This window comes from Hemitrygon akajei, chromosome 3 (genome assembly GCF_048418815.1).
Source record: "Hemitrygon akajei chromosome 3, sHemAka1.3, whole genome shotgun sequence".
NCBI lineage: Eukaryota > Metazoa > Chordata > Chondrichthyes > Myliobatiformes > Dasyatidae > Hemitrygon > Hemitrygon akajei.
Genome location: NC_133126.1, coordinates 161,319,846 through 161,342,978, shown reverse-complemented (window position 1 = coordinate 161,342,978; position 23,133 = coordinate 161,319,846). Strand labels below are relative to the sequence as shown.

Below are 23,133 nucleotides of genomic sequence, written 5' to 3'. Positions count from 1 at the left end.
TTTTTGAATTTACTTGTGAAATAATGAAGCTCACCTTGGCTTCTTTGGCAAGAATAGTTTGCAACATTCCAAACTATAGACTTGCACTCAATTAATCTATTCTAAAAGAATCAAAGGCTTCATTGCAACTTCCTCCTGAAAAGCACAGTAAAGCTCCAATAGTTACTGTCTGACTGCTCAGAATGCTATTGGATTCGTTCACAGTTCATGTTTCTTACTTCTTCCACTGAGGCTCACTGGTGTCCAGGTTCCTGTGTTCTACTATGTGCCTTTCAAACATTCTGGGTTCAGTAGAAAATTTCTTGCAATTCTATGTAGCATGTTTAAAATAAAAGTGAATTAAAGGTATTGAAGTTTCAACAAGAATATCATTTAATATTTGGAAAATTCTGCCATTCCAGCAGTGTAAAGTCTTTAATATGTCCTACTATTGGAGTAGTCCTGTAATTTGTTTCTGTCTCCCCTGCAATTCATTGTGCATTTTTTTTTCTCCTTGAGCAGAGACTATCACTAAAGTTATATTTTACCAATTGGAATCTGTATGTTCCTACTCATCTTGTACTTTCAGTATTTTTCTGAATTTAAACATTATTATTTCTAAGCCTATTTGCATTGCTAAAAGGTTAGATTTTTTTTCTTGATTCTAAAGATTAGTGTTTTGTTTCTCATCACACTGGCCTAATGATTAAATGACTTTTCTTTGTCTTGATGTTAAAAACTAGGTAGTTTAATCAAGTAGTTCATACAGATAATCACACTGCATTTTGTCTAATTCAGTATTTTTCACTTGCTTGGAACCATGGCATAGATAGATATATTTTGCATCTTTATTGTTGGCTACTCAGTTGGACAGACTGCAAGTCATCTAGTTTTCTTCCTATTTGTAGTACTTTTACTCCTATTAAGTGTCATTACCGTTCTTTTGTCTCATCTTAAATATAAATCCGTGGATTCTTGCAAGCACGCGATATTGCCTTAATCAGTTTGTTAATTATTTGTAATATTTCTGCAGTTAATTCAAAAACTTCCGGAACTCACGCACTGAAAACTGGTACACCCCTTGTATGCCCTTCTCTCTCCTCGCTCCCCCGACTCTCCCTCCGGGCAAGTAGCTATTGTTTCCTAAATGCTTTTGAATTTTTTTTAACAAATAGGGAGAGGAACAAAGTGGAGAAAGAAGTGAAGAGAGTGAAAGTGATAGTGATAAATTTCAGGAGGACACGATGCCTATAGATGAAAGTGACAGTAGTCAGTATGAAGATTGTGAAGATGATGAACTTTGGGAAACATGTTCGGAAGATGAGAAGGAAAATTTCAACCAATCTGATGCTGATGGTCTGGCGGACACTAAAATAGATCATATCTCTTGTGTGGACTGCAGCAGTGATAATGGCAGGACTGGATGTGCTTCAAGCTGTAATTCAACACAGTTTACAAAAAACTGTGTCAAGAACTCAAGCCGTTTGATGCAGCGAAATGAACTACTGGAGATTTTTAAAACTTTACACAAAGGAAAACGCGTGAAAGATGTTGAAATCACGGTTGGCTTAGTGAGTAAATAGCTTCTGTTTTATTCCTTGTCTTTTTGCTGATATTCCTTACAACACGAGGATGGTGGAATAAGAAAATGCAGAGTTGCCCATTTACCACTTAAGCAGGAGCTGTTTCAGTCTCTTTAAACTTCTTATTTCTAGTTTTCCCTTATTTTTTCAAATTTTTGTCTTTATTTTTACTCTTCTCAGTTTCCCTCTGTTTAGTAATTTCTTCAGGAAAGTATGGAATAAAGTTGACAAGGATGAAGGTATATTTACAATACACAGGAGTGATGGTGAAAAATAAGTTGAAATTTGGTGAGAGAAGGTCTTGGAGATCGCAAATTTGGAAATAATTGGTTTTCTGCAATGGCTGAGATGTCTGAGCAGGGAAATATGTATAGAATGGGATTAGCAATATTTACAAGTTGTTGTATTGGCAAACAATATAATTTATTTATATGGGTGAGCTGGGAAATGGAGAAAATCTGTAGATTTTCAGTAAACTAATCCCTACATGGAGTTATTAATATAAATATTGATAGGTATTAAATAGAACATTAGTAACATGAGTTAAGTTGGGTTAGTTATAAATCTTAGAAATTCATAGTCAACTTCTTTGTTCTCTTTATAATCTGTATAAAACTCATTATGATGGTCAATCCTAGAATAGAAAAGATTATCCTTAAAATGCATTCTGCTAGCTTGTTGGTATAGATAACTTACTGTCAAAGAGCTGGCAAGAACAGTAGGGATTATAGATATGTTAACTTAGTTTAGTTCATTTAATCCTCCATTCATATTTGATTATTTGTGTGATTTTTGTAAATGATAAAGATTGAAACTTATCATTTACAAAATGTTGCTTCAAGCTGCAATTCAATGCAATTTACAAAAAACGTATCAAGAACTGTATCAAGCTATTTGATGCAACAAAATGTTATCAACAGTTTCCTTTGAATACAATTTTTTCTTGCTCTTTGTAATACTCCTGATTCTTGCCCCTCTTTATTTAAAGCAAATTGTAGTTCTTGGGATTGAAAGAAAATCCTATACACCATTTTATCAAGATAAACTTCATGTTGAGATGTTTGCTATAAATTATGATTATTACTGAGTAGATTTGTGATAGTTACATTGTGTTTGTGCTGATGTGCATTATGTTTTGTTTGATAGGTGGGCTATCCAAATGTTGGAAAAAGTTCCACAATAAATACTATCTTTCAAAATAAGAAAGTCTCTGTATCTGCAACTCCAGGTCACACAAAACATTTTCAGGTAATGTCTTTTGGTCTCTTAGGTAAATTAAATTTGAAGAATTATTTCGAGCATTGAAGGATAGAAATAGAAATGTTTTCCTATTTATTCTTGGTTCCCATTAAAATCCGGTATCTCAATCAACTGCAGCAGAGGTTAAATGCAGTGTTGAAGTGTACTAGTCTAATCTATAATGTACTTTTTTTTTAACAAGTGCGCAGCGTAACAATCTGCTTTCATTTCATATTTGTAGTTGTTTATTTGAAAGTAAGAACTATACTTTTGACCGTAAGGGACTGAAATGTGTCAATGCAAATAAAAGCCTTGCAGCCATCTCCGTGGTAGTGTTTGTTTCAGTCTAGCCAGCATGTAACGGGTTCTGTGGAAATTGGAAAAAGTTTAAACTTTAAGTGTGAATTAAGTTTCTCATTTGATTTTGTTTCTTGGTATTTTCTAATTAACATCTTTCATATACTGGGGAATGCAGATATGTAATGTGTGTTATTTTAAAAAATCTGTCATTTAAATTGAATATGTGTTGATTTAGATACTGTGTGGGAAATTGTAGTCAACCTTAAAATGACTAGCTAACATCTAATATTATGCATTTTTTTCCATATAGACACTGTATGTAGAAGCTGGTTTATGCTTATGTGACTGTCCTGGCCTTGTGATGCCATCCTTCGTGTCCACTAAAGCAGAGATGGTCTGCAGTGGGATTTTACCCATAGATCAGATGAGAGATCATGTCCCACCTGTATCTCTAATATCCTTTTCAGAATGTTAACTATCTGATGTTAATATCTGCTTTATGGTAGTATGTTATCTGTGAATGATCTGTGCCTTGAGAGTTTCAGCCCCTTTTGAAACATATCTGACAAAGAATTTTAAAAGAAATGATTTATTCTTTTATATTTATTGCCAATCAAGACTACACACCACATACTTGAGGGTTTGTAGTTTAATGCCAGGATGGTGTAAAATACTTATGCAAATGAAACTAAAAATATGCCCTTTTGATGTAAATGTATGATTTTTCATAAAGTTAAGAGAAATAATTTAACTAAGGACAGATGCTTGAGTTTTATATCTTTATCTGGATCTTTATTGACATTTGTGCATGGCAGGGAAAATGTACCTATATTTTCCCTGTTTGCAAAATCAGTCAACCTCCCTTTTGTTCTGAAAAGTGGTAGAATCTGTTATATTAACCCCATATTGCTGTGTCACTGGTTTCTAATGAAAGAAGTTGCAATGAAATGCTTGAAAACAATGAGTAAGTATTTCCTGTGGACACACTTTGAGAGGGACACACTTTGAGAGAGACACACTTTGAGAGAGACACGCTTTGAGAGGGACACACGCTTTGAGAGGGACACACGCTTTGAGAGGGACGCGCTTTGAGAGGGACGCGCTTTGAGAGGGACACACACTTTGAGAGGGAGACACGCTTTGAGAGGGACAGCCTTTGAGAGAGACACTTTGAGAGGGACACACTTTGAGAGGGACGCACTTTGAGAGGGACGCACTTTGAGAGGGACACGCTTTGAGAGGGACACGCTTTGAGAGGGACACGCTTTGAGAGGGACACGCTTTGAGAGGGACACACGCTTTGAGAGGGACACACACTTTGAGAGGGAGACACGCTTTGAGAGGGACAGCCTTTGAGAGGGAGACACGCTTTGAGAGGGACAGCCTTTGAGGGAGACACGCTTTGAGAGGGACAGCCTTTGAGGGAGACACGCTTTGAGAGGGACGCGCTTTGAGAGGGACACACGCTTTGAGAGGGACACACGCTTTGAGAGGGACACACGCTTTGAGAGGGACGCGCTTTGAGAGGGACGCGCTTTGAGAGGGACACACACTTTGAGAGGGAGACACGCTTTGAGAGGGACAGCCTTTGAGAGAGACACTTTGAGAGGGACAGACTTTGAGAGGGACGCACTTTGAGAGGGACGCACTTTGAGAGGGACGCACTTTGAGAGGGACACGCTTTGAGAGGGACACGCTTTGAGAGGGACACGCTTTGAGAGGGACACGCTTTGAGAGGGACACGCTTTGAGAGGGACACACGCTTTGAGAGGGACACACACTTTGAGAGGGAGACACGCTTTGAGAGGGACAGCCTTTGAGAGGGAGACACGCTTTGAGAGGGACAGCCTTTGAGGGAGACACGCTTTGAGAGGGACAGCCTTTGAGGGAGACACGCTTTGAGAGGGACGCGCTTTGAGAGGGAGACACGCTTTGAGAGGGACGCGCTTTGAGAGGGAGACACGCTTAGAGAGGGACGCGCTTTGAGAGGGAGACACGCTTTGAGAGGGAGACGCGCTTTGAGAGGGAGACACGCTTTGAGAGGGAGACACGCTTTGAGAGGGAGACACGCTTTGAGAGGGACAGACTTTGAGAGACACACACTTTGAGGACCATTAACTTCATTATGTGTGGTGTTATATGATGTCGGCAATCATGGTCTATCTATGACCATGATTGTTCTTGGCAAATCTTTCTACAGAAGTGGTTTGCTATTCCATTCTGGACAGTGTCTTTACACATTGGGTGACCCCAGCCATTACAAATACTTTTCAGAGATTGTCTGCCTGTCTTCATTAGTTGTATAACCAGGACTTCTGATATGCACCAACTGCTCATATGGCCATCCATTACCTGCTTCCATGTCTTCACGTGACCCTGATCAGGGGTCTAAGCAGGTGCTACACCTTGCCTAAGAGTGACCTGCAGGCTAGCAGAGGAAAGGAGCACTTTGCACCCCCTTTGATAGAGACATATCTCTACTCTGCCAACTAGATTGCTAAGGATAGTGCACAAAAAAAGAACAGGAAAAGATATAGCACAAATAAATAGTTTTTAAATTTTGTTGGAAGATGAATAATGAGTGTCTGAATTACATTTAACTGCAGATGTATTTTTGTATGTTATATTGTAGATCTAATAAGAGTATATAACATAAAAGCATGAATAGGTGATGAGGCTTATCTCACTGTTGGCCACAAATCCCTTTCAGTAGAGTGGAGTGTGGTTTCTGACTTAAAACTAATTGTTTATCTGTCTTAAGACCATTCACCTAAATTTATATTCAACATTATCAAAACATTATAAAGTTGTTTGTATTTTTGTATTATGTTTATTAATATCTAGTTCTGAAAGCATAATTGCAGGGAATTCCTTGACTGGGCTATGTCTGCCAGCATATACCCAGGCATGTTTTAGAAGCCACATATGGAATTAATATTATTAGACCCCGAGAGGATGAAGATCCAAATAGGCAACCTACTCATGAAGAGCTATTAACAGCCTATGGATGTAAGTGTGTGAGAATTAATTTATTACTATATATGTTTTATTTAAGCAATGGACAAAATTTGTTTTAAATGTCATAAGCTTCATAACTAAATAGTTCCATTGTAATGAAGCTTTCATTATAAAAATGATCTTGAATTTGAAATTACTGCTTACACTTGGCAAATCAATTTGTACTTTGTATGCCTCATTTACTTTGTGCCATTCCGAACTATTTGAATTACTTTCACTGAGAGGCTGGTTTGGAAAACCTTTTTCAATCAATAACCCACACAAAATGCTGGTGGAACACAGCAGGCCAGGCAGCATCTATAAGGAGAAGGACTGTCGACGTTTGGGGCCGAGACCCTTCGTCAGGACTAACCGAAAGGAAAGATAGTAAGAGATTTGAAAGTAGTGGGGGGAGGGGAAAATGCGAAATGATAGGAGAAGTCCGGAGGGGATGGGATGAAGCTAAGAGCTGGAAAGGTGATTGGCTAAAGTGATACAGGGCTGGAGAAGGGATCATGGGACGGGAGGCCTCAGGAGAAAGGGGGGGGGGGGAGAGAAGCACCAGAGGGAGATGGAGAACAGGCAAACAACTAAATATGTCAGGGATGGGGTAAGAAAGGGAGGAGGGGCATTAATGGAACAAACAACTAAATATGTCTGATGGCATGAACATTGACTTCTTTAACTTGCGTTAATGCCCCTCCTCCCCTTCTTACCCCATCCCTGACATATTTAGTTGTTTGCCTGTTCTCCATCTCCCTCTGGTACTTCCCCCCCGCCCCCCTTTCTCCTGAGGCCTCCCGTCCCATGATCCCTTCTCCAGCCCTGTATCACTTTAGCCAATCACCTTTCCAGCTCTTAGCTTCATCCCACCCCCTCTGGTCTTCTATCATTTTGCATTTCCTCCTCCCCCCACTATCAAATCTCTTACTATCTTTCCTTTCAGTTAGTCCTGACGAAGGGTCTCGGCCCGAAACATCGACAGTCCTTCTCCTTATAGATGCTGCCTGGCCTGCTGTGTTCCACCAGCATTTTGTGTGTGTTGTTGTTTGAATTTCCAGCATCTGCAGATTTCCTCGTGTTTACTCAATCAATAACCCATCACTTCTCCTTTTGGGGAATATTTCTCTTTGTCTCAACCTTCCACTCATTTGGAACAAAGCGCTGATTACACAGGAACATCTGTATTATATATATGTAATCAGTGTTATTTATGTTGTGTCTAATTGTGCGTGGAGGTCTCATGAGGGGAATTAAAACTGTAGGAAGATTGAAATCCGTTTATAATAAAATTAAACCTTTTTTGCCCTATTTAAGATGTGCTTAGTGTTTCTGTAATATGAGTCTGCATCCTGGTATTTGATATTAACCTGCTTTTTTTTTCATTTTGTATTGGTTGACTTGATGCTACCTCGGTCTGCTTTCATTTTAAGTATAGATAATAAAAAGTCTGTATCCAAAGTACTAACGTAACTTTTGCCTTCAAATGTTTATTGATCTGTCCTCAAATCTTATAGTGTCATGTCTTTGCTACAGGATTGAATAAGCTAAAATGACTACATACTTGCATAGTGCCCTGTTGTTCCCTTTATTTCACTAGAGTTTGTAATTTGTACTATAATATATTTGATAATATGTAATATAATGAAATTACTGCCTTTTGGATCATTTATTTATAAGTGATTCTTGTGAGCTTTCTTTTGTTCTTCTCTTCGTACTCCTAGGCTTAAAAAATTATGGTGCACAAATGCATAATATTAAAATATCCTGAAAATATTTAAAGGAATATGACCATGGTGTTTGATGTTCTTTAAAGTGACAGTCTCTAGTCTCAGAAAATGTTTATATTTAATCTTTCAAAGTTGCTTGTATTTTTCTGTTTCAATTGGGCAGCTTAATAGAAGTATAGTTACTTGGTTCATTGTGAATGTTTATTTTCTTGAATTGAAATGTTCCACAGACAGTTACTAATTATCTCATGTATTGATGTCATACAGACATGAGGGGTTTTATGACTGCACATGGACAACCAGACCAACCAAGGGCAGCTAGATACATTTTGAAAGATTATGTAACTGTAAGTAAACTGAATCGAGTTTTAATGTTTGTAGTTGTGCATGAATATTTACAAATGTATGATGTCCCTCCGCCTCTTCTTGCCATATTTGCCATTCGAGTGATGAACTTGTGTTACCTTGCATCGTCATGTGGGAAAACTTAAATGTAGGTTATGTAGGATAGTTTGAAGTGTGTATATTTTCATGCTCAGAGTATTATGGGTAAGGGTGATGAATCTGGAGTATGGATCAGTACATGGTACTATGATATTGTAGCCATCGCTGAAACTTGGTTGAGAGAGGGTGATTAATATACCAGTTCTTTGAAGTTGTAGAATAGATCAGGAGGAGGAGGAGGAGGTAAAAGTGGTGGTGGGGAGGGGGTGCTTGCACTACTAATCAGGGACAATATCACAGCTGCACCCGAGAGGCATAATGGAGTGGTCAGACACTGAGTTCATTAGATAGAGCTCAGGAATAAGAAGTGTGCACTCACTACAGACTGGGGGAGGGACCAATAACCACCAGGACATTGACGAACAGATGTGTAATTGATTAAAGAGATGTGTAAAAGTAATAGGGTTGTTGGCATGGGGATTTCGGCTTCCCGAGTATAAACTGGGACCTTCTTAGTGCAAGGGATTTAGATGGGACAGAATTTGTGAAGTGTATCCACAAAAGTTTCTTAAGTCAATATGTGGATGGGGCTGTGCTGGACCTGATGTTAGGTAATGAGCCTAGCCAGGTGACTGAGATTTCAGTGAATGACCAGTTAAGGAACTGTGACAACAACTCCTTAACTTTCAGGATAGCTATAGATAAGGATAATATAGTCTTTCTAGGAGAGTCTAAAATTGGAGTAGGGCAAATACAAGGACATTAGGTAGGAACCAAGAATTGGGAACACATTTTCTTTGGCAAGTCCACATCAGTCATGTAGATATAGATGTTTAAAAATCAGTTAAACAGTGTACAGGAAAGGTATGTGCATGTTAGAAGGAAGGATAGGGATGAAAACATAAGATAGCCTTGGATGTCCAGAGAGGTGATAAATTTAGTTAGGAAGAAAAAAGGAAAAGTATGTAAAGGTTTGGAAGTTAGGATCAAACAAAGCACATGAGGAGTATAGAGAAGCCAGAAAGAACTAAAGAGGAGAGTGGGAAAGGCAGGAGGGGCAATGAAAAGTCCTTGGCAGGTAGGATTAAAGTGAATCCCAAGATATTCAATACATATCCAGAGCAAGAGGATAACTAGGGGGAGGGTAAGACCACTCAAGGATTAAGAGCCTAGCATTTGCTTAGAATGTGAGTGAGGTACTTAACTTTGCTTCAGTATTTACTAAGAAAAAGGATATGGAAGACCAGAAGATCAATGTATTTATTTATGAGTGTATAAATATGTTAAGGCAAGGCGGAGGAGGTATTGGGCCAACTAACGAGTATTAAGGTGAATAAGTCCCTGGGGCCTGATGGGGATTTACTCCAGGTTATTGAGGGAGACAAGACTGCTGGGCTCTTGACCAGTGACTAACATTGTAGCTCTATTTAGGAAGGCAATAATGGAACATCCTGGGAACTATAGACTGGTGAGTCTCATGTCAGTTGTAGGGAAATTGCTGGAGAAAATTGTTAGGGATAGGATAGGAAACCCATGACTTAATTAGGAAGGACCAGCATAGCTTTGTGCTGGGAGGTTGTGCCTAACCAACTTGATTGAGTTTTTTTTCCAAGGTGACGAGAGAGAGATTGAGCAAGTAGGGCAGTGAATGTTGTCTACAACGATGTTAGTAAGTCGTTTGACAAAGTCCCTCATGGGAGGCTAATCCAGAAGATTAAGATGCATGGGATCCGGGGCAAATTGGCTGTTTGGATTCAGAACTGGTTTGCGCATTGAAGACAGAAGGTAGTGGTTGAAGGGACTTGGTCGAGCTGGAGGTCTGTAATTAGTGGAGTTCCAGAGGTACCTGTGCTAGACCTCTGCTGTTTGTGGTGTATATAAATGGTCTGATTGAAAATGTAGGTGGTGGGTTAGTAAGTTTGCAGATGATACCAAGATTGGCAGAGTTGTGGATAGTGTAGAAGACTGGCAAAGAATGTAGCACTATAAAGATCATTTGCAGATATGGGCTGAGAAATGGCAGATGGAATTTAACCCAGATAAGTGTGAGGTGTGGTATCTTGGTAGGGTAAATACAAGAAGACAGTTCACTGTTAAGGGCAAGATCCTTGCCAGTGTTGCAGAGCAGAGAGATCTTGGGATCCAAGTTCTATGCTCTTTGAAAGTGGCTATACAGGTCAATATTGTGGTCAAGAAGGCTAATGGAATGCTTACTTTTATTAGTAGAGGCACTGAGTTCAAAAATCAAGAGGTTATGTTGCCACTTTATAAAACATTGGTTCAACCACATCTGGAGTGTTGCATACAGTTCTGGTTGCCCCATTATAGGAAGGTTGTTGAAGCTTTGGAGAGGGTACAGAAGAGGTTTACCAGGATGCTTCCTGATTTAGAGGGCATGTGCTATCATGAGAGGCTGGATAAACTTGGGTTGTTTTCTCTGGAACGTTGGAGGCTGAGTGGAGTTCTGATAGAGGTTTACAAGATTATGAGAGGTAGAGATAGAGTGGACAGAGAGCTTCTGTTTCCCAGGGTTGAAATGTCTAATGCAAGAGGGCATGCTTTGAAAGTGAGAGGGGGTAAGTTCAAGGGGGATGAGAGGGTTGTTTTTTATTCAGAGTGTTATGTGCTCCCTGATATGGTGGTAGAGGCTTTTAAGAGACGTTTGGATAGATAGGCACATGATGTAAGAAAGTCAAAGGGATTAGATACATGGTGTAGGTAGGAGGGTATTTTTGATTTGCTTTTTAGCTGGTTTGGTACAATGTTTTTGCCTGAATGGCCTTTTCCTGTGTTGTACTATTCTATGCTATATTTAAGTGCAGATGAGCAATTGTTGATCGGGTTGGGAGTACCAATGCATTCTTTACTACAGCGATTGGTGATAAGACTGCAATTCACAAGTTAATGGATGCTTGCTTGAGGTTTACAACATTGAAGGCAGAACCTGTGAATGGAATTAATTACAGTGTTTCAAGAAGCTGACACTGACAAGATGGGCTGGATGGTCTATGCATGCATATGTAATATAAAATTAAAATGCACTGCTATTGCTCTCTGTATCTATGGCACCCTTCCTTGGCAAATGGGCAGAGTTCATTATACAATATTTCTGCAGCACAAAAACGGACCTTCACATCAATAAATGTGCTGGTGTTGATGCTCCTCTTACTGCACAATACTGAACTTTCAGAAACAACAGAACCTGAAAATATGAGGAAGATGGTATCAGATTTCATTAAAAATCAGAGTAATGCCTTCAGAACCTCAAGCTGAATGTGAGGTGATGCATTTTGAAAGAAAATCAAGAGATAGAAATTAAATGCCTGTTGTTTATTTTCAGGGCAAGTTGTTGTACTGTCATCCTCCACCTGGTGTTGATCCTGCCCATTTCCAAAATCATCATGCTGCCTTTGAAGAACACATTGTTACATGTGACAAGAACAGCACAAAACTCAAAGGGAAACAAAATAAAGTAAAAAGAATTGAAAATGATGTGGACAAAATCTTCTTTCATCAGGTAAAAAAGCACAACAAGCAGCATACATGATAGTATATTTTTGTGCCAAATACATCTTAAATAGCAGGAGCCTTAGTTGAATATAACAAGAAATTATTTTAAATAAATGAAATTCCTCTATTTTTAGTACCATTTCTTTATTAACTGCTTTTTAATATATTCACGAATGTAAAAAATTACAGGAGTACTAATTTGAGAGTGAAATTAGGTATTTGGAGAGTTAAGTTATTGGAGAAACAGTTCTTAAGAAACATGTCAGTAATTTTGAACCCAAGGCACTTGGAGGTTCTAATAGTCTTTGACTATATTCATATTCTGAAAATACATTTTCAAGATTGAGATACTTGGGATCCACACAGCATATTCCTCAAACATTCCTAGTCTTATAGCTTTACTCATTCTTTTATCTATGTGGTAAAGCTTTGTCTCATGAATGGATAAAAAAATTTACGAAATGCTTGCAACTAAAAAGTACATAATTTACTTGTTAAAGGAGAATGTTCGAGCTTTGACAAAGGGAGCTCAAGTAGCGATGGGATTCAAGCTTGGCACTGAAGCAACACCAGTGAATGGAGTGGCAGGAAAACCTTGGAAAAAACATGGCAACAGGAATAAGAAGGAAAAAATAAGGAGAGTTTGCAAGCATCTGGATGACTGAACGTGACATCATCAGTTGTTGGGTATTTGCCCTAGTTATTTGAACATAATGATGTTCAATAAACAATATGATCATCTGTAAATCAGACAGATTTACCATTAAGTACATGTTGAATAATAAGACACCAAATTTATTCTCTTCAGTGTAAATCAATTAATTAGCCACAAGTCATTTAAAATTTATATTTCATCTTGTATGTAGAATTTATTGTAAACAATCTCTTCTGAAGATATGAATTTGATAATAAAAGAATAAAAGATAAACAGTTATGTACCAATCTCCTTAGCTTACTGATGGAGGAGATGAAAATAATTTTTTTGACCTGTTAAAATTTATATAGAATTCTTTTTCCTCCTAGTACATCTTCATTTTTTTCTGGAATAAATCTCTATACTTTGGATATCTATTGGAATAGACGCACACTGGTTGTACTGGGCTGGTGGATTAGTGCACTGGATTCTATCTGGACATTATGATACTGAATGTCAGATTTCAGCAATGTTCATTTATTTACCCTTGATAGATATTTCTTGTTTTACTCTAAATAAGGCCTGGATGAAAGCACAGCATTGCTTTTAGAGAAGTAGAGATGGAACAGACTGGAGCTGTTCTTTAAGATCATGATGTGGATAACAGTTATGGTAAAATTTCCAATACCACCCATCTAAAATGTAAATGTACAGAAGTGACAGAAGTAAATTCAGGAGCACAGGATAAGGTGGGAGCATAGAGGTTAAATAGAGATGTTGCATCTGGTGAAAATTTGCTATATCATTTTAAAATGCTTCACACTTACCAATGTTGTTTCTCCCTCTGGCAGTTGCTCCCAATGTACTTTTACCAGGTACAGCCTTATATTTTTGAAGCCAGTTTAAAATCTTAAATATAGGTCCAGCCTTATCCTTTTCTATGATCACCTTAAAGCTTATGGATTGTGGTCATTGTTTGCAAAGGCTTCTCCACCAATACTTAACAGCACTTCACAGCTTGCCCATTCTTATTCCCTAAAATAATGTTATTAAAGTTATCACTACCAATACTAGCTTTTCATTATAGATCTATTTAATTATTTAAGACAATGAACTCTGAAGGGCTGCTAAAGGACAATGTTAAATGACTTGAGTTTAAATTTATCTACTTGCTGGGATTCAAATTCCTGTCACTGGATTGATGGTCGATTGAAAGGTAATTTTAATGCTAAGTCTTTTTTTCCTGCACCTAGTTCCATTTTGATTTTAATAGTGCTAGTTTTTTGCATGCTATTCCTGCAGTAACCAATGAGCTACATTGACTTTTGTGTTTACATAGCTCCGATGTATTCACTAATACTCTTCAGTCCTATTAAGTTCTGTGAACACCCCTTCTATTCCATCCAAACAAGACTGAAACCAAAGAGGAATCTCTTTAAAGAATGTAGATGATACTGATGGTGGTAATTGCTGCTATTAGATGGCACTTCTTAAGTGTAGGTCACACAATGTATATCTCCTTTTCTCTAAAGTGACAGTGAACCTACGGTTGCTTCTGCATGGGTCAGTTTGACAGCTTTGAATACATGCATTATACAGATCAAATGTGGTTTAAGAAAATTGAAAAGCTTATTATATACTACAATTCTACAACCATCATTCACATTAATTTATGCAACAATTGGGTTGCATAGTATACTAAAAATGCAGTTGTATTAGAGGTATGATAGAAGGGAGTATAAGATGTGGGGGACATAAAGAGGAGATGGTACTGCAATGTTAATGAGTCCATTAGTGCAGGTAGGTTCTTTGAATGAGGCCATTTTTGTGTAGCTTAGAACAAAAAGGGAAATGGGGGGGGGGGGGGGGAAGGAGGTGCCAAACAGCAGGATTTGATGAGCAGACATGCAGGCAAATCATAGTGAAGTATAAAAATAGTAGGATAAATGAGGATTTGAACTTCCGTAATAATAACTGAAATTGCTTTTGTGAAAGTCTAAGGTGGGTCAGAATTGTTAAAATGTGTCCACAAGAGCTGTTAGAGCCAAGAGAAGGGAGTGTACTTGATCTGATCTGTGGGAATATTGAATTGAATTGACTTTATTACTTATATCCTTCATATACATGAGGAGTAAAAAAAATCTTTGTTACATCTCCATCTAAGTGTGCAATTTATAGTAATTTATAATAGTATGTACATCAGGACAGTCAATATAACATTAGAAATACAATTGTGTCAGCATGAATTAAGCAGTCTGATGGTCTGGTGGAAGAAGCTGTCCTGGAGACTGTTGGTCCTGGCTTTTATGCTGTGGTACCATTTCCTGGATGGTAGCAGCTGGAACAGTTTGTGGTTGGGGGTGGCTCGGGTCCCCAATGATCCTCTGGGCCCTTATTACACACCTGTCTTTGTAAATATCCTAAATAGTGGGAAGTTCACACCTACAGATGCGCTGAGCTGTCCACACCACTCTCTGCAGAGTCCTGCGATTGAGGGAAATACAGTTCCCATATTAGATATGATGCAGCCAGTCAGGATGCTCGCAATTGTGCCTCTATAGAAAGTTTTTATGATTGGGGGCCCATACCAAATTTCTTTAGCCATTTGAGGTGGAAGAGGGGCTGTTGTCTTTTTCACCACACAGCCAGTACATACAGACCATGTGAGATCCTCTGTGATGTTTATGCCAAGGAACTTGAACCCCAGATCCAGTGTAGTCAATAGAGGCTAGCCTGACTCCATTCCTCCTGTAATCCACAACCAGCTCCTTGGTTTTTGCGACATTGAGGGAGAGGTTGTTTTCTTGACACCACTGTGTCAGGGTGATGACTTCTCTGTAGACTGTCTCATTATTATTTGAGATTAGGCCAATCAATGTAGTATCATTAGCAAATTTAACTAGCAGATTGGAGCTGTGGCAACACCCTCATGACCATACAGAGAGTAAAAGAAGGGGCTCAGGCCCACAGTTCTGAGGGGCACCTGTGCTGAGGGGCAGAGGTGAGGGAGACCACTCTTGCCACCTGTCGGCGATCTGACAGTAAGTCCAGGATCCAGCTGCAGAAGGCAGGGTGAAGGCCGAGGTGTCTGAGCTTCTTGGTGAGTCTGGAGGGAATTATGGTGTTGAATGCTGAACTGTAGTCCAAGAACAGTATTCTCACATAAGCATCCTTCTTCTCCAGATGTGTAAGGACAATGCCAAGCAGTTTTGGAGATAGCATGTCTCAATAAATTTTAAGGTTTAATGGAAAGGGACACGAATAGGCTGGAAGTTAAAAACCTGCATTGAGGAAGATCAATATGAATTTGAAAAGATTACCTTGGCAAATACGGCCTGGGAAGAATGACTTGCAGGTAAAGTCATTCAAAAATGAAATGGTGTTTAGGGCCAACAAATTGCCTTGCTGAAGGGCAAGGCCAATAGATACCAGAAACCCTGGATGCAAAGAGACATTGAGGATTAGATAAAGCAACAAGGAGTAGTCTATGGCAAGTAGAACTGAAAACCACAGAAGCAGTACAGGAGTATAACTCGGGGGGGGGGGGGGGGGTGCAGCGGGTGGGAATGGAGGAAAACAGGTGTATTAACTAAGTAATGAGGGCAAAACCGGGGCAGAAAATTTAAGTGGTGTGAGACAAGGTAAAAGAAAAAAATGTAATTTTAAGTATTTTAAGGGCTAGAGGCCAAGCAGAGGGAGTAGAAGACAGGTGGTTTCTGTGTGTGAACTAGAGGCTATGGTTGAGGTCTTAGATTTGTGTTCACTGTGATTTACAACATCCACAGTGCTTTAATTCTGAATTAAAGGTGTTGATAGGAATAACAATAAAATAGAAAATGATCTAGTTCATCTTGAACAGCGAAGTCCCAATGGTGTTAGATTACTGGAGTTTTACTGTAGTTAGAAATAAAAACAGCAAATACTGGTGCACTCTGCAGGTCAGACAGTATGTATGGAAAGAGAAACATAGTTAATGATATTGACTGAAGGCTTCATTTGAACTGAAAACAGTTCTTCCTCACTTTTCCAGTTTTGATGTCCTTCACCTTCAAAGAACAGGGTTTCCCTTCTTCCACCATTGACACTGCCCTCACCTGTATCTCCTCCATTTCCCAGACATTCGAGCCTACCCAATCTTCCCACTGCCTTAACAGTGATAGTTGCTCTTGTCCTTATCTACCACCCCATGAGCCTCCCTCTATGATTCCCTTATTCATTCATTCCTCCCCACACTTATCCCTTCAAGCAGTCAAAGTGCTACACCAGCTGATTCACCTCTCTCACCTGCATTTGGGGCCCCAAACAGTCCTCCCAGATGAGACAACACTTTGCCTGCGAATCTGCTGGGATCATCTCTTGTATCTGGTGCTCGCGATGTGGCCTCCTTTACATTGATGAGACATTGTAAATTGGGGGACCACTTGTTGAGCACCTTGACTCCATCCACCAAAGCAGCACTTCCCTCTGACCCAACATTTTGATTCTGATTCATCAGTCCATGGCCTCATCTTTCTGCTATGATGAGGCCACCCTCAGGGTGGAGAAGCAACACCTTGTATTCCATCTGGGTAGCCTCCAACAAGATGGCATGGCATGATATCGATTTGTCCTTTCGGTAAAAAATAAGCCCCCCCCCCCCCCCATCTCTTTGATTCCCCACTCAGACCTCTTCCGTCTTCTCACCTGCCTATCACCTCCCCCTGGTGTCCCTCCTTCTTCCCATTCTCCTATGGTCCACAACCCACTCTTATCAAGTTCCTTCATTTACAACTCTGTACCCTTCCCACCAACTTTGCTTCACCTATCACCTTCTAGCTATACTCCTCCTCCCCCTTCCACCCTTTTTCCTGGAATCTTCTTCCTTCCTTTCCAGTCCTGAAGATAGATCTCAGCCTAAAACATCAACTGCTTGTTTATTTCCATGGATACTGCCTGACCAGCTGAGTTCCTTCAGCATTTTGCATGTGTTGTTCCAGTTGTGAAGGATGGTTTTTGACCTGGAACATTAACTCTGTTTCATTTTCACATACTTCCTTTTGGCACAAGGCCATCTATCCTATCAGGTCTAGGCCAGCTGTCAGCAATTCCACTCTTCTACTTCCCTGCAACCAGTTGTCTCTGCCATGCCCACAAAATCCTCATCTTGATCAACACTGAGGTAAGTCACAGCAGTTAAGCTTCTGATCTTTGAGAATGGGAATTAATTTCAACATGCAAACTCCACATGGACATCACCAGGGATCGAGAATCACAATCAAGTTTAATATCATTAGCATATGTCTTGAAATGTTTTATGCTGCTGTGGTACATAATTGTAAATTACAGTAAGATATATATTAAAAATGTTAATAAGCAGTGCAAAAAGAGGAAAAAGTTGTGTTCATGGGTTAAAAGTCCATTCAGAAAACTGATATCAGAGGGGAAGAAGCTGTGTATCTGATGGAAGCAATGAGAAGAGGGCATATCCAAGGTAATAGGGGGTCCTTAATGATGAATGGTGCCTTTTTGAGACATGCTCCTTGAAGATGTCTTGGGTGGGCAAGGCTCGTGCTCATGATGGAGCTGATTGAGTTTACAACTTTTTGTAGTTTATTTCGATCCTGTACAGTGCCCAGCCCTCATACCAGACAGTGAAGCAGCCAGTTAGAATGCTCCCCACCGTCCATTTGTAGAAATTTGCAAGTATCTTTGGTGATGTACCAAATCTCATCAAACTCCTAAATGAAATATTGTTGCTGTCGTGCCTTCTTTGTAACTACACCCAGGATAGATCCTCAGAGATGTTGGCACCCAGGAACTTGGAATTGCTCACCCTTTCTGATTCTGATCCCTCTGAGGACCGGTGTGCGTTCCCCTCGTCTTGCCCTTTCTGAAGTCCACAACAAATTCTTTGGTCTTGCTGACTTTGAATGCAAGGTTCTTGCTGTGACACCACTCAACTAACTGATCTATCTCGCCTTCTTGTCACCATCTGAAATTTTGCCAACAATAGTTGCATCAGCAGCAAATTTGTAGAAGGCATTTGAGTTGTGCCCAGCTGCACAGTCATGGGTGTAGAGAGAGTAGAGCAGTGGGATAAGCGCACACCCTCGAGGTGCACAAGTGGTGATTATCAGCGAGGTGGAGACGTTCTTTCCGATCCGCACAGACTGTGGTCTTCCGGTGAGGAAGTCGAGAATCCAGTTGCAGAGGGAGGTACACATGTCCAGGTTTTGGAGCTTGTTTATTAGAACTGAGGGGGTGATTGTGTTAAACGCTGAGCTGTAGTCAATAAACAACAGCCTGATTAAAATTTGCTTGGATTTCCAGCATCTGCAGATTTTCTTTCGTTTGCCCTGATTTAAGTATTAGCATTGTCCAGTTGATTCAAGGCCCCATGAAGAGCTAATGAGATCGCATCCGCTGTTGACTTAGGCAAACTGCAGCGGATCCAACCCAGGTCCTTGCTTAGAGGAGTTGATTTAATGGTTGATATAACCAACCAAAGCGCTTCCTAGTGTGAGTGCCACCGGACGACAGTCGTTAACCCTAACATAATGTTCGGGTCAAATTTGACCCATTTTGACATTTGACAGCAGTAAAAACACCCTAAATGCCAATTTTTTAAGCTGAAATTTGATGACTTTTCCTAAAATGACCCAAAATGCGCAAAAATGAAAATATTTTAAAATTTTACACTTTTGTATAGGTGCTGCAAATTTTTGTACATTGAGGCTGTTCCGGGTCAAATTTGACCTGTATCTATTGAAATGGATTTTAGATCTCTGAAACATTAATTAAGGATTAATCACCCGTTTATTAATGCCAGATAGGCTATTTATACATTCTAAATAGATCTTTGGTTCAAAATTTTGTATAGGCACTTGTTATGAGGATATTCTTGGGCCGGGTCAAAATTGACCCGGACCATACTGTGAAGGTACAGAATTATGAACTATGATAACATGATATCTATGATAACTAACATAATTATGAATTAAGGGTTAAGGCCCTTCTGCTCTTGTGCACTGGTATGATTGCTGCAGCTTCAACGAACCCAGGTTGCTGAAGCTGCGAGGCAGCGGCTCTTTCTGCTGAACATTCCAGGCTTTTAGATTTGTTTTTAAATTTCAGCTTTGCAGCATCGGCAGCTTTATGACTTTCAACTTTGGGGCTAACTTACGGTCCTTTAAAATTCATGGAGCTATTTGACTGAACTCTTGCCTCCGCAAGGACCTGGACGCATTGCAATTTGCTTGTCGTCACAACAGGTCAACGGCAGACAGTCTCCATGGCTCTTCACACGGCTTTAGACCACCTAGACAACACAAACACCTTTGTCAGGATGCTGTTCATTATCTAGCTCAGCATTTAATACCATCATTCCCACAATCCTGATTGAGAAGCTGCAGAACCTGCGCCTCTGTTCCTCCTTCTGCAATTGGATCCTCGACTTCCTAACCGGAAGACCACAGTCTGTGCAGATTGGTGTTAACATATTCTCCTCGCTGACGATCAACACTGGCGCACCTCAGGGGTGTGTGCTTAGCCCACTGCTCTACTCTCTGTATACACTTGACTGTGTGACTAGGCATAGCTCTAACACCATCTACAAATTTGCTGACGATACAACCATTGTTGGTAGAATCTCAGATGGAGACAAGAGGGTGTACAGGAGTGAGATATGCCGCAGCAACAACCGTCAGTAAGACGAAAGAGCTGATTGTGGACTTCAGGAAGGGTAAGACGAAGGAACACGTACCAATCCTCATAGAGGGATCAGAAGTGGAGAGAGTGAGCAGCTTCGGGTTCCTGGGTGCCAAGATCTCTGAGGATCTAGCCTGATCCCAACATATTGATGTAGTGATAGAGAAGGCAAGACAGCGGCTATACTTTATTAGGAGTTTGAAGCGATTTAGCATGTCAACAAATACGCTCAATAACTTCTATATTTGCACCGTGGAGAGTATTGTGACAGGCTGCATCACTGTCTGGTATGGAGGGGCTATGCACAGGATCGAAAGAAGCTGCAGAAGGTTTTAAGTCTAGTCAGCTCCATCTTGGATACTAGACTACAAAACACCCAGGACATCTTCAGGGAGCGGTGTCTCAGAAAGGCAGCATCTATTATTAAGGACCTCCAGCACCCAGGACATTCACTTTTCTCACTGTTACCATCAGGTAGGAGGTACAGAAGCCTGAAGGCACACACTCAGTGATTCAGGAACAGCTTCTTCTCCTCTGCCATCCGATTCTTAAATGGACTTTAAAGCTTTAGACACTACCTCACTTTTTTAATTTACAGTATTTCTGTTTTTGCACTTTTTAAAATAATCTATGCAATATAAGTATTAGATGTACTTGTTTATTTATTGTTTTTTATTTTATTTATTATTTTTTCTCTCTCTGCTGGATTATGTATTGCATTGAAATGCTGCTGCTAAATTAACAAATTTCACGTCACATACCGGTGATAATAAACCTGATTCTGATTCTGATTGTAGTGCGATTACCTGATAAAGAACGTAATTGACAACTTCCCATGAAGCGCGGATTCCCAGCGCTTGTTATTGTCTGAAGATCGCAGTACAGTGTAGGAGCAAACTGAGGACAACTCGGTAACTAATATTTGCAACCTTAAGTGAAGAGGAATGCCGCACCTTTAAGACTTTTCTATAAGTGCCTGTTTCATTTGGAAACATACCTGTTTTGACTTTAAAACGAACATCGAAAGTGACGGCGACGAGCCGCGCTTCAGGCTTTAGAAGTACGATGTAAATGGAAATTGCAAGGTAGGTAGGAGATGCCCAGGGAGTGCTCTCCACGGCAACCCCGCCTCAACAATTTGCCTTTAAGGAATTAGGATTCCGGGCGACTGTCGTCACGGTTCCAGCCGAAAGGGGAAGCAGGAAGGGATTACAGCGCGGCGTCAAACTTTCGGCTCCATTCGGTGCCAAAGGGCCGGTTTTAGCTCTGTTGTAGCAGTGGGAGCACCATGAGCAGGAGGGATCGCTATCGGAAGTTTACGTGAAAGAGAGTTTACGGAATGAAGGGGGTTCGTCATGTTTGAGGCAGTAATACCTGTCGAAATTTACAACGAGGATGAAAGCTGGTGAACTGGGCAATCGGAGCAGTGCGGTTGAGCCTGGCTCGTCTCTTTTCTGGAACTGGAATTACTGGATCAACTGCTTTACCCACGACCAGGTCTGCATATCCTTCGCGCTCTGGGCTTTATCGCAGCTTTTTTGGGTGGTCGCCCACATTACGTAAGTAACCTAATATTTAATGTTTTGAAGCAGTTATGATTTAGAAACAATACTCCCTTTTGTAAAATGGCAGTGGGGCGGAAGAGCGATTGTTGATATGGATGATCTCTGCTTTCAAAGGATGTGAATGCGTGAACTAGTTTCGCTGCAACAATATTTGCACCGACTGGGTCACGATCTGCTAGATTTTCCGCTAAGGGTAAGCAAACAGCCAATGAGCAACGTCTTGGGCAGACCAGGTCGCTAGCATGTCCGATGTTAATAGATTCCTCATGCGGACGCTCAGAAACGGGAAGGGATTGTCAGAGGAAACATTCAAGGATGTTTTTACTGGCATTGTCGCTGACATAAGACCATAAGATATAGGAGCGGAAGCAGGCCATTTGGCCATTCTTCCAGTCATTCCCACTCCCCTGCCTTCTCCCCATACCCTGGCTAATCAAGAACCTATCTATCTCTGCCTTAAATACACCCATTGACTTGGCCTCCACAGCTACTCATGGCAACAAATTCCACAGATTTACTACCCTCTAACTAATTTCTCTACATCTCTATTCCAAATGGACGTCCTTCAATCCTAAAGTCGTGCCCTCTTGTCTTAGACTCCCCTACCATGGGAAATAACCTTGCCATATCTAATCTGTTCAGGCCTTTTAACATTCGGAATGAATCTATGAGATCCCCCCTCATTCTCCTGAACTTCAGGGAATCCAGCCCAAGAGCTGCCAGACATTCCTCATACGGTAACCCTTTCATTCCTGGAAGCATTCTCATGAATCTTCTCTGAACCCTCTCCAATGTCAGTATATCCTTTCCAAAATAAGGAACCCTAAAATGCACACAATGCTCCAAGTGTGGTCTCACAAGTGCCTTATGGAGCCTTAACATCACATCTCTGCTCTTATATTCTGTACCTCTAGAAGTGAATGTCAATATTGCAGTTCCCTTCTTCACCATTGACTCAACCTGGAGGTTAACTTTTAGGGTATCCTGCACAAGGACTCCCAATTCCCATTGCATCTCTCTCCATCTAAATAATAGTCTGCTCATTTATTTCTTCCACCAAAGTGCATGACCATACATTTTCCAACATTGTATTTCATTTACCACTTCTTTGCCCATTCCCCTAAACTATCTAAGTCTCTCTGCAGGCTCTATTTCCTCAACACTACCTGCACCTTATCTTTGTATCATTGGCAAACTTAGTCACAAATCCATTAATCCCATAGTCCAAATCATTGACATATATCATAAAAAGCAGTGGTCCCAATACCGACTCCTGTGGAACTCCACTGGTAACCGGCAGCCAGCCAGAATAGGATCTCTTTATTCCCACTCAATGTTTTTTGCAAAATAGCCATTGCTCCACCCATTCTAGTAACTTCCCTGTAATTCCATGGGCTCTTATCTTGCTAAGCAGCCTCGTGCAGTACCTTGTCAAAGGCCTTCACATCTACTGCATCTCCTGTCTA

The 23,133-nt window shown here is 40.3% G+C and overlaps 2 protein-coding genes across 3 annotated transcripts in view; both read left to right on the top strand.

Annotated features, from left to right (window-relative positions):
* lsg1 (large 60S subunit nuclear export GTPase 1) overlaps nucleotides 1–12,723 on the top strand; it is a 31,501-nt gene extending 18,778 nt beyond the window's left edge. The window contains exons 8-14 of the mRNA XM_073041180.1: nucleotides 1,155–1,550; nucleotides 2,709–2,810; nucleotides 3,412–3,554; nucleotides 5,986–6,110; nucleotides 8,096–8,175; nucleotides 11,613–11,789; nucleotides 12,283–12,723. Coding sequence (XP_072897281.1) covers nucleotides 1,155–1,550; nucleotides 2,709–2,810; nucleotides 3,412–3,554; nucleotides 5,986–6,110; nucleotides 8,096–8,175; nucleotides 11,613–11,789; nucleotides 12,283–12,447 — 1,188 coding nt within the window. The 3' untranslated portion in view covers nucleotides 12,448–12,723. The remainder of the gene's footprint in view (nucleotides 1–1,154; nucleotides 1,551–2,708; nucleotides 2,811–3,411; nucleotides 3,555–5,985; nucleotides 6,111–8,095; nucleotides 8,176–11,612; nucleotides 11,790–12,282) is intronic.
* Nucleotides 12,724–21,247: 8,524 nt separating this feature from the next.
* The window catches only part of tmem44 (transmembrane protein 44), a 54,942-nt gene continuing 53,056 nt past the window's right edge, over nucleotides 21,248–23,133 (top strand). The window contains exon 1 of one of the 2 annotated variants that reach the window (XM_073041174.1): nucleotides 21,248–21,661. In XM_073041174.1, the coding sequence (XP_072897275.1) occupies nucleotides 21,498–21,661 (164 nt within the window). In that variant the 5' untranslated portion in view covers nucleotides 21,248–21,497. The remainder of the gene's footprint in view (nucleotides 21,662–23,133) is intronic. The other variant, XM_073041173.1, reaches the window with a different exon arrangement.